The sequence below is a fragment of the Thermobia domestica genome, chromosome 1 (assembly GCF_964235325.1).
Source record: "Thermobia domestica chromosome 1, izTheDome1.hap1.1, whole genome shotgun sequence".
Taxonomy (NCBI): domain Eukaryota; kingdom Metazoa; phylum Arthropoda; class Insecta; order Zygentoma; family Lepismatidae; genus Thermobia; species Thermobia domestica.
Window position 1 is genome coordinate 279753375 of NC_137454.1, and position 12745 is coordinate 279766119.

The window sequence follows — 12745 nt, forward strand, 5'->3', positions numbered from 1 at the left end:
TCCGAGTTATTCTGTTAAACATAAACAAGGCAAACCCGTAAGTGCAGAAGGAAAGCAAATACTTTATCAAACGATATCAACGTTGTTCAATTCACTTGAAGAAAATTAAGACCTATAATAGCTAATTTTCATGTTCTCATAGAATATTTATTTATTTACTTTGTAGTACTGAAGTTAGTATTTGTACATTCGCATGCTATATAATGTAAGAAAGCACATCAATAAATTGAACTTAAGGGGAAAAGGACCATTTGTTTTTCATGGATATGCATAATGATTTAGATAATTGATGAAAAAGAAATAATCTCCCATAATGATAAATATGCTTGCTGTTACATACCAGCGCCATCTCTTTATCGTTCAGTTGATAATTTGACATAACTCATTGTAATTTCATCTATAATTACAGTCTGGAGAAAAATAACAATGTTCAGTTGCTCTTAAAGGAGAGGGGATTATATAGTATTGGGTATTTTGCCTTATATCACGGCAATGGTGTGAGAGTGAGACAAGTAATGCACACCGCAATAGCAGAAATTCATGCAGGTGCAGCAGCAGAAATATTGCGGGAAACAGACGAAATAATTTCCTCTTCATCAATCAGCAAATAGTCCTGCGCGCAGTGATACAACATCAAGTTACGCGGTTTGTTTTTGAAAGGTGCAAAGGACTGTGAAAACGCTTTAGAGATTTCAAACCGAAAATGAAAATCATATAAAACCGAGTTTCTAGCCTTCGGCCTTCAAATTTCCTAAATTCTTTACGAAGACTCAGTGCCTTAACACGCTCAGCTACTCTCGGCAAAAGTACTTTCTGGAGGTAGTAACTATATAAGGAGGGAGGGAAAATGCAATTCTCTCTACATAGATCTACGAAAATCATGATAGATCTAGGATCACTTTTTTGGATTGTCTCTGAAAGGGGTTCTAGGTTTTTCTGATCAAAAGTGTGCTCTGCTAACGACCTCGCTGTTATATGACTACAATATATGACTACAAATATTTTCCCCAATATCGTAATAGTTATGTTGATTCAATGCAACACAATCTATGCAAAAAAAAAAAAAAAAAAATCATAACATAACACCGAGAATTAAAACAAACTGAAAGCTCAACGCTTCATTTTTCTTGGCTAAAGTAACTGAGTTTACTGGTGAAACCTTTTTTTTTTTTTTCTTTTTATCGATTTTCTCTATAACTAGTGTCAGAAATAGGTTAAAGAGTAGCCGACTACTCCTCGGTTATTAGTTTCAAAAAGATTGTTCTAACCGAGAAATGGCTACTTTGACCTTCACTCGGAAAGCGGAACATCTTTCTGTTTATTCTTTTTCCATTCAAACATTTTTTCGTTTTCTCTCTCCGGGCTTTATTTTATGAAGTCAATTAACAAGTTAGGAGACATCACCAGAAGTGAAACAATTTTCGAAGTGTTATAGGCGATGGTCTGGTTATCCCAAGGTACTCATTTCAAATCCACTCTACTGCAAATTAATACTTCTAAATTTATTTTTTCTTACTCTGTGAATAATAAATTATCTTTGCTCAAAGTTCTCCATCTAGAGATGAGATGCAATAATGATGCTCATATTAATCAAGAGAAAAGGCGAGTGAAGATAAATCTTATTGAAATATTATCAGGAACAGCCATCCATATTCATATTTCATTATGGTTTAGGTCATTTTTATTTATTCTTTACGTAATTACACTCTCGGTTCCTTAAAATATAGGAAAGGATAGTGAAGGATATGTTACGGCGTTCTACAGTAGAGAACTCATGTTGCTTTGATCTCGTAAATGCTTCTAATAGAGACATTCTTGAATTGTTAATTACAGATTAAATTAGACAAACTTATGTGCTTTATAAATATTCAAAGATATACATTTTTACTATTGTCATATTTGAAACATATGACTTGTTTCCTATGAACGAAAAGATTTTCACAAATTAAAATGTCACACACTGCATTTCGTTTTTACTTTCTTAGATTCACATTTTGTTTTTTCGAAAGCAATTTTCGAACATCCTGGAAACCAATAATGTAACAACGGAAAATAATTTGTTAACTTTAAGGTGTAAATGATGTATTTAAAAAAAATAAAATTACGATGGTTTTTCTCATAAAAGCCATTATCACCAAACAAAGACGAGAGTCAAATCTCCCCGAACTGACGTGATTTTTTAAAGTTTCAATAGCTATATTAAAACTGAAAATTAATGTAATGTTGAAACGAATAAAATAAAACGTGAAAGATATTATAAAATGTCGTATGATTAGTGTTGTAAAAAAACGTTTTTTGCTGTGAAGTTTTTTTCAATAAAAAACATCGTTCATTTTCATGTTTTTTTTTCACATGTAGTTTCTTTTTTTCTGGCAACTATTATTTATTGATTTATGTTGCAGATTATTGAAATAATCAACAGAACTTGAGTCGAAGCCCTGGTAACTTACAAATCGTTTGTTTCTTTGTACCTATACGAGCAAAATTGTGTGATTATTCCTTTAGCCCCCTGGTAATTTTTGTCGTTTTCCTACATTTCCAGTTAGTGACTTATTGCTCAAAGCTATTCATTCGATTGATATGGTTAAGGACTTGTTCTTTAAGAAAATGGATGTGGCTATTTTTTGGTGTAAGTTGCATTGCAGTGTTGCCAACGGGTGGGAAATTATTGAGGGAAATGTAGGGGTGAAAATTTACAGAGTTCCCTAACCGAATTCCAAAATTTTTTGTATCAAGCACCACGGCTGCTATATGGGTTCAAGTCACCTAAACAAATCTTTGGTTTGTTGACAAGGTACAGTGAAATTCTGAAGTCGCTGGCTTCCATTCAAAGAGGGAAAGAAAAAAATATGTCATACACATAAAATTTTGACACTTTTTACGCCTCAGAAGCAAAAATCAAATATGCTGGGGCTACAGCTTCTCTAATTATCCTATTCAAATATTTTATGGTGCGTTCTGTAGGGCAAAGAGGAAGCTTTCAGGTAGTTGTACGTTTGTTCCAATGTAGCCAGTAAGAGGGTAATAATAGAGGGGAAAAGGGAAATTATCCGAATTTTTCACCTAATAGCGGAAATTAATTGTTTCCGCTGGAAACGTTGCCATCAGACAGACGAAAACTATCTGAAAATAAACCGTACTACTCCAAGAATATGGCGATATCTAACAAAGTAAGTATGAAATTTTAAAAAAATCTCATTCTACCTCAGAAATTCTCATTTTCTCACCATTTCCAGAACATGGTTTATTATAAACCTCAACTGTACTTCCCCTAATTATTCTAGTGAAACTTCTTATGGTGCGGTGTGTAGGCTAAGGATGAGGCTGTTAGACACTGGTTTGTTTGTTCGAATGTAGCCAACAAGAAGAAAATAATAGAAATAGAAAACGGAATGTTTTCCAAAATTTGCCCCTAAAATCCGTAATTAAAATTTTCTGTAGCTGGCAACACTACTATCAGACACACACAAACTATCTTAAAATAAGCTTTAGTATCCCTTTGCTATCCGTACAAGTATTGTGACGATATTTAATAAAGTAAGCATGTCAATAAAAAAATATCGCATTCTACCTTTAAAAAAATCACTGTTATCTTTCCAATTAGAGAACAAGGTCTACTGTAAACCTCTACTGTACTTCCCCTAATTATCCTATTCAAACTTTCTATAATGCGTTGTGTAGAGCAAAGACGAGACTTCTAGATACTGGTACGTTTGTTCCGATATAGCCAACAAGAGGGAAGTAATAGAGACAAAACATATAATTTTTCCAAAATTTCCCCCTAAAATCTGGAATTAAAATTTTCTGTAGCTGGCAACACTGCTACCAGAGAGACGCAAACTATCTTACATTAAACATTGTTACACCACTAATATATCCTATAAGTATTATGGCGATATTTAAGGAACAAAGCTTCTAATTGCCAAAAATATATTACGGTAAACAGAAAAGTAAGGGAAAAGTAGAAAAATCAAGGAATACATCCTAAATACGAATTTTACGTGCACTCCCTAATTACTCCATCGTAACGATCTGTACTTGCGTTTGTTAAGTAAAAACAAATGTTCCATTTGCGTAAGTTGACTTGCACTCGGACGTATAGGTACGGATTTATAAACAAAAATTTATAATTTTTTGTCCAAATATAGGAGAATTTTAATTTTCCTGATTGGCAACACTGGGCGCAGGCCCGTCCAATTGATGTCAACAGTTAGGTATCCATCCGAGGTATCTACCTGGCAAGCCTTAAGAATGTCTTTCTACAACGAAGGAAGCTACAGGGAAAAAGGAAGTAAAGGAAATTCGAAATTAGAAAATTCTCGAATTTTTGACTGGGGTGAAGTTGGAGAAGGAAATTCGACACCAGAAGAAAAAGAAATTAATATGATAAACTATAGTCCAACCATTTTTTGCAAGAATAATATTCCGATATCTTAATTAGTGTCCACACAGGAGCGGATTAAACAAGTGATACACCCGTGTGTGCCACTTTGGCCACCTGGGCCACCGAGTATACATTTGATTACATTTTTTTGACTACTAACTCGTGTTGTTGTTGTAGTTATAGTCTCGACTAATAATAATATCGTTGTAAACAATAACTTTATAAGGAAAATTCTCTCTCCTTTTTACATCTTAGTTCCAACACTGTTGGTGAGAAATGCAGTGTGTTTAAAAATAAATTTTGGGATTTTAAGTCTACGTAGTACCTATTACATTTTACGTACAATTATAAGCAATGCATCAAGTAAAAGAGCACCACAAACAGTCTTTGCTACAAGTGTTCAATGTGAGATTCATTCGTCACACGGCACACATCTAGTCAATAGGCGAGAAAGGCCCGTAAACTTTCCGCCATATGGCACAAAACATATTCAATTTAAGGGAGTCTCGTTTCAACTGTACCATCTCCTGAAGATTTGCTGGAGGCCAAATGCAAACATTATGAGTGTTCACATTAGCTCTTAGGTGAAAGGTCAATTTATCACTGAAGACGACACGATCCACAAAATCTTCATTGTTATGCAGGAATATTTCACTTGTGAAATTAGCACGTAAACCGTAGTCTGTAGGCTTTAGACCTTTAGCAACTGCAAACGATAAAGACGTAGTTGAAAGCGTCTCGTTAATATTCTTCACACAGACTGTTGCACTGTACAGATTTAGTCTTTATTAAAACACAAAAAGCTTTCTGCTCTCTAGTCTCCATCTTTGCTACTTGCTCTTTCTAAGGCAGACAGAAGAAACAATGCATGTACATGCGTGCATACAAAACTGTTTGAGTTGCTCTTTCATTTGATATAATATTTATAATTGTAAGTTAAATGTAATAGATACTACAAAGTTTCAAAACCCTAATATTAATTTTGAAACACCCTGCATTACTTCAAATTGAGTCATCCTATATTCATGTCCTTTATATACATATCATCAGAGCCTGTCCTAGTCAATTTGTCGCCTCGTGCAATGGCATAATTTGCCGCCTCCCCCTTTCTCCAGAAAGAACAAATCTTAAAAGTCGTGATTTTAAGTATGCTACTCCAGCATGAACAACAAAGGTGAGGGTAAGTGCAGTTACACTCAAAAAGGCTTAAATACTTACTAAAAATGCAATCCCGTTGTGTCTGTTTTTTTAAAAATAATCTATTATGTTAGTGAAAGATAAGGCAAACACACCTACAGAGGAAAGATGGTAATCCTTTTTATAGAATTCACTATCGAGCTTCAATCTCAATGTATGAGTTTGCAATTCCAGTGCAACTAGCTCTTTTATCTTTATTTCTTGATTTTTCTTCTACATCTTCTAACATTTTTTTTAAAAAAAAGTTGTTTGTATCTTTAAAGATAAGGAACTTGTTTCTGACAAAAACAAGACTAGTTTCATATCAAAACTGTGATAACTTACTAAATGGAACAGATATTCACTACTATTCGAGAATTGAATTCTTGCATTTGACAACAATCAAGCAATTTGTGCTCGGATTTATACGACCATTTGCTTTAGCATTGTCCATGTGGCCTTAAACTAATGCAACCTAAACATAATTTATGAATGTAGTATTCAAATAGAAGGTCAGCTTAGTAAATGTAACTACCATCAACATGAAGTCTATTTCCAACTAGAAATGTTTAATTTAAATAATATAGTTATGACAGATTTTGCCGGACCATCCGAGCTTGCCGCTGCACGCAAATACACGTGTTGCATATATTGCAGAGCCTGCTCTGCATATCATATATATCTAGTCGACAAATTATTTATATATGACATATAGAAAAATACTATTTGCCAAATTAGTATTAGTTTTTACCTTCACAGAAGTTATTGGAATCTTATACTGTTCGTTACATTATTTTCGTACTTATTAAAGGCCTGCTTTCACGAAAAAACAAAATTTCATTTCTACTTTTATTTCTTAGTTGATATTGAAGAAAACTGCTGAAACCCGAATTGTTAATAGGTATGATATTTATGTAAATTGTAAAAGTATTTGTAGCGTATCAGTATCTAGCGTTTAATTTATGTTGCATTTTACGGTGATTACACCTACATAAAAATATTTCATTCTTAAATAGACGTAAGATGCATTACAAATGACTATTTAAAAAAAAAAACGAAATTTAGAAAGAAACGAGAGGCAATGTTTTTTTTTTTTAAAAAAACGTACATTTCTGAAAAAATACGAACCGTTTTTTTTATTTACAACACTACGTATGATGTGAAACAAAGTAAAAGTCTGAACAACATTGATTTTTTTTATATGTTTATGTTTAAGGTTAAATAATATTTTATACCTGTCTTATGATATCAATCACTCTGTAGATACTAAACGGTGTGTTCTTCCCGATTGTTTATTCATTGCAGAGACCTGAATTTTATTCTACTTTTTTACAGTTTGCTACACTGACATCTTTAGAACAAACTAGAGCACTTGTAGAATGCCTTACCTAATTCTCAACCCAGCAAACATCATTGCAATGTTTGTTGTCTAACGTTGCTGGATGTGAAAATTCGAAGTGAGAATGGTCTTTAGTACTTACACTCAACGGCAATATACGGTGTAGTTCTTCCGTTAGGAGCTTTAGTCCTCACCAGGGAAGGAAGCCTTACCACCCAAATGGGAGACTAAGGCGTGTCCTTGAGTCCGGGAGGTGGTTGGTTGGACTTTTGTGAAGTACTTCCTGATGGCTATTGTACTACATAGAGATAGACAGAGCCAGAACCCGAGCCCCTAAGTCGTCCCTAGAATTAAGGTTTGGCTTGGACTTCGCCGGGCTGTGGTTATACCATGAATTAGGTAATTGGGCTGCGCTTTTCAAGGAGTAGGTGGACTTGTCTTATAACGTTTGGAAACAATCACTGCATATATTCGTAGGCCCTTAGTGGCGATTATCATATCCGCTTTTCAGTACCTTTCGTATTCCTTAATTTTGTTTGTGAACCTTTAGAAGTTTGTACTCTTTCGTTGCGCTTTGGTTGGTCGAATTTCTTCTGGGAATTGATCTATTGGCTAAAGGATCGCTGCCCAGCACTTGTCCTAAGAAGCAAGTGCGGTTTCTTAGTACAACCGTTTTAGAAAATGAATATAATTTCAAAGGAAGACGAAAGATAATTCTAAGAGAAACGAAATAATCATTACAGTTATAATAGTTGGTAGATAATAGTCTTACGTCAGATTCTACGAACATACACTTTATTAAGTTTTGGTAACGTTGGAATACGAGAACGATTGAAATTATTATACTCCTCCTCCTCCAATTTAACAACGCTGCATGTCACAGGCCGAGAAGAGTCCGCCAGAAAATTGCAAACATTGATGGTATGGAAATTTTACCACCCCGTCTACAATGCCGACCTTGTGCCATCTGATTTCCGTTTCGATCCATGGCACAGTTCCTCCAGGCCATACAATTACATGCCGTGGAGAATGTGAAAACGGTCATTACTGAGTTCTTTCCTTCAAAGCCTGCAGCCTGATATCGTCAGGGGTTTGTGTCACTGGTGGAACATTGGGAAGGACCATACAGCGCGATGGGATGTACTTCGCCGAATAGGCTTTTCTAATACACCGGGAGTCGGATGCCGAACATTACCTAACACATTACGAACATATGACTTACTCTGGTATTAATAAACTAATTTTAGTATAGGTTAAAACGTGAACAGAAAGGAAAGTTAAACTTAAGTTTCAGTGCAAGATTCAAAACTATTGTTTTTGTCTTTACCTTTGACTGTTATTAAGTACGTTAAGAAAAGCTAAAATCTTTGCAATGTTGCTGCCATTATTGCACTTTTACGCCCTTGATAGTTTTGTAATCATTTCTTGAGCTACCATGGTAATGATTCATTTCCAATTATGTTTTTAGGTTACTCAGTCTTTCCACATTTCAATCTTGCCAACGGATAATGAGCTACCTGTCCTAGAAGTTAGTGTAATATATGTGCAGGAAGGTATGCGAAAAATGTTATCGGAGTTTGAGCTGAGAGCAGTTGACGAAGATACAGATTTCTCTATGATTTATTTTAACATCCACTCCCCCCCAGAACATGGACAGATTGAGTTTTTAAATGGCAAATTGTATTCACCGGTTGAGGTAAGTAAGCAAGTTATCTTTCCTAACACAAAATTAGTATAGTTTCAATAGTTTAGAAGACAAGACATGTGATTCATACCGCTGTTGTTAATCTGTGTCAAAGTGTAAAGTAAAAGAGAAGGATTAAATTCTGCTGTAAAGCCGATATATCTCCAACAGACAAACTAAACATGATTTAGAAAACTTATGGTGACGCAGCATTAAGCTGAACAACCGTTTTTGAATAGAAACTATACTTTCAGAAAGCACATGTGATGACAAGTTGATGTGTTTCCAGACAGGCAAAGCTTTGTGTGCAGAGGTCATGAAAAGTTTGAAATGTCTGCTCAGCAGTATATTACTTCAAATGGTGTATTTTGTGGGCTGCTGGGCCTACCGGCCGTAGTCCTAGACTATTACAAAATAAAGTTAATATAATATAAACTAATTTATATAGATAATTTTATACTTTAATATCTTCTTTCAATGTAAAAGAGTCTGCGAAATGTATGTATTTAGAAACACCCACTAACTTTTTTTCACGCACTCTATTAGTAAGAGGTTTTCCGTAAGAGGTTTTCAATCTGGCAACACAGCGGAAAACATCCTCTAGTTACTCAATTGCAAGAAGAATCGTGTAGTTATCAGCGTATTCCCTTTCCATCCACCTACAGCCGCAGCTTACGAACGGGCTAGCAGGTAACACCAGTTGCCTCTAAGAGTAATCAGTTTCTTGGGTGTGAGCGAAGGTAAAGGGAAGTTATACGAGAATGACAGCGCAATTGTGAGTCCCTGAGAATTGTCTTGGACATCTTGAGCCTCGTTCCGTAACGATTTGCGTGAACGCAATGCGAATTTTGTTTTACAGTATTTTCCGCTAGTTGACATAGTTATAATTACTGGTTTCACTATTTACTTTACGTTGCGAAGGCTCTTACATATTGAAACTCCTTTGTTGCTAATCGCCTATTTCAGCGTCCTTTAACTCGCACACAGTGACGCACCCACGGGTAGTCCAACTAGTCCGGACCCCCTCAAAACATAATAACTCTACATATATTTGTACACTTTCTTAATAAAACTATATTTGTTTAACAGAGAAATGATTGATGTAGTATGAAAATTTCATCTTACACTTCATCTGTACTCTTTCTCTTCTACAGCTCCTTCCTGGCTAAGCGGTTAGCGTACGTGCCTTTGGCGCGAGAGACCCGGGTTCGATTCCTGGGGGGAGCTCAACTCAACTCAACACTTTCTCTTATAAGAGGCCGCTGTGGCTCAGTGGTGGAGCGTCCACTTCTGGAGCATGGGGTTCCTGGTTCGATCTTCGCTCACACCAAGTGAAATTTGTGGTGAACAAGCACCATGTGGGTGGGTTTTCTCCGGGTTCTCCCGTTTCCTCCCACTTTCTTCATTCCACCACCTCATTCATTTCTCATCATTCTCACTGTCTCCTTTAGCCTAATCGGCATAATCGTGGAACGTAAAACTTAAAAATTTCATTTCATTTTTTCTTTATTATTATTATTTCTTTGCTTGTTTGTTCAATAGAAATGTTCCTTTGTAGCACCGAGTCTACATGAGACATAGACCGACAGGCTAAGGTAGAATCTAAACCATCGTAATGCGTTCAACCTCTCCTACCAAAAATCGTCCTGGGACTAAGTCCATCAAAGGCGCGCGCTCGAACGAATAGACCAGCAAGAAGGGCATAAGCGTCACTGAAGAGGAGCTAGGGCCAACTAGCAATTACTTATTATTCCAAAGAGGGAGACCTATTATTATTATTATTATTATTATTATTATTATTATTATTATTATTATTATTATTATTATTATTATTATTATTATTATAATGTAAAGGTGTTATAAAGGTTAGTTGTAGCCCAAGCCATCAAACCAGTATACGCTACTGCTTTGAACAAACGAACAAAAAATACCATTCTTATTTTTCTTCAAACTGCCTTAATCCGGGAATTTATAAACAGCATTATGTACTGTAGTAGATCAAATCATGTATATTAAACCAAATGATAAATCTTTATCCTTTCGTCTTTAATGAATATCTTCGAACATTAAATAATATAGAACGAAGGTCACTTTAGAAACGAGTTTATCGTTATTTCCAACAGAGAAAACATTGTGAAGAAAGTGCTCACTGTATTATATCAATAGTAATACAATTATAGAATACTCAATATTTTATGACTTGCAAGAATTTCCAATGGCTTTTAGATAAACTTAATTCGTAACACGAAAAGTTGTGTGATTGCCAACTTATTTGGTGACGGTTTTCGCAGCTATGTAGTTGCACCAGACTAGGATTGCCATACTTCAAAAATGAAAATCCGGGATGCTACTAAACTATGATCATCTTAGAAATCCAAAGTGGAAAGAAGTGCTACATGCTAATTTACTTTCTTCCATTAGGTAGAGTTGTTTAAGTATTACGTAATCACATTTTCGATCATTTTGCTAGACCTTCTCCTCCCTAGCAGATGTAAGCAGATGATTTATCCCTTCCTCCTGGTTCGCATTTTTTTTATTTCTCAGGACCTGATATGTCTTGTGGCTTTCAGAGTCTGTTTTAACTTTCAAGGCAACTCAAGTGGTGGCTGTGAAAGAGCAACGGAAGTGCACAAATAATTCAAAAAATACGTTTTCCCCAACCTCATAAACTTTTATTCTTTAAAAAATACTCCAAATTGTTGTCTGTTCAGTTTTATTAATTAAAACAATATATTTTTCTCCTTGAATGGTCAGTGGAAAATTACCAAAAATATTGGTCAGGGATTATTGATTAAAATATTTCTGAAGTAAGACGCAGATTGAAACAGAGTACTAAAGATAACGATAAGATTGAGCAGTAAAAGATTTTTCCCCTGGCACAATGAAAAGAATGCTGTGTTCATGTCAAAAGTTTTTCTTCTTCAACTTTTAAAGTGCCATACTCAGAAACAAGCCCGTGCTGGGATATGAACGAGGGCGGTGGACAAGTCTGCTAAAGGGGCGCCAATACAAACGGGAATAATGAATTACGAAAGAAAGAGAGAAAGCGAGGGAAGAGTTTTACAAAAGAAAATGCAAGGACAGAGAAGAATTAGAAAGAGTTGGGAAATATGAGGAAATGTACAAGGAGGTGAAATCTATGGAATTTCGGAGGAAACAAGGGGGTATTATGATGGCAGTAGAAAATAAGAATGGGAAGGTAGTCAGCGAGAGAAATGGAATCATAGGAAGGTGGGAAGAATACGGTACGTAAAAGACTTATATGAGAGTAGGGATAGACCGTGTAGCCTAAATGTTGAAGTAGAAAATGAAGTAGGCGAGGATGATAAAGGATTTAGTATTCTTCTGGATGAGTTTGGAAAGCCTATATCTGAGATTACTAATGGAAACGCAACCGGAATAGATAACATACCAATCGAATTCATTAAAAATATAGGAAACAAGGGAAAGAAAGAATTGTTGCGACTATACATTGAAATATATGAAACAGGAGAATAGCCAAAAGACTTTCTGAAAACGATCATGATACCGATGGCTAAGAAATCGAACCCAAAGAGATGTGAGGATTATAGAACTATTAGTCTCATATCTCATGCAGCTAAAATTCTGCTCCGAATACTGAACAGAAGGCTATATGAAAGAACAAATAAAGATGTTGAGGAAGAGCAGTTCGGGTTCAGAAGAGGCAAGGGCACAAGAGATGCTATTGGATTATTAAGGGTGATCGGTGAAAGATTTATAGAAAAAGGGAAAGAGGTGTATGTTATATTTATTGATCTAGAAAAGGCATTTGACCGCGTGAATTGGGAACTGTTGTTGTGAGTTCTAATGAAGATAGGGTTGGAATGGAAAGATAGAAGACTCATAAGAAACTTATACATGAACCAACAAGTAAGTGTTAGGATAGGGGAAGAACTGACGGAAGAGAGTGCAATTGGAAGGGGAGTTCGACAAGGATGCTGCCACTCGCCAACACTATTTAATGTCTATCTAGAAGAGATAGTGAAAAAGAGCCTACATGATGATGATGGCATTTCGGTAGGAGGTAGAATGATTAGATGCATAAGATTTGCAGACGATATGACACTTCTTGCAGAATCTGAAGAGAAAATCAATAAAATGTTAGAAAAAAATGAGAAAGGTTATGGGTGGAGAATATGGG

The 12745-nt window shown here is 35.4% G+C and overlaps 1 protein-coding gene across 6 annotated transcripts in view; it reads left to right on the forward strand.

Annotated features, from left to right (window-relative positions):
* LOC145661112 (extracellular matrix organizing protein FRAS1-like) overlaps positions 1-12745 on the forward strand; it is a 3375101-nt gene that overhangs the window by 2156809 nt on the left and 1205547 nt on the right. For all 6 annotated transcript variants that reach the window (XM_081726561.1, XM_081726566.1, XM_081726573.1 and 3 more), the window contains one exon: positions 8368-8595. In XM_081726561.1, coding sequence (XP_081582687.1) covers positions 8368-8595 — 228 coding nt within the window. The remainder of the gene's footprint in view (positions 1-8367; positions 8596-12745) is intronic.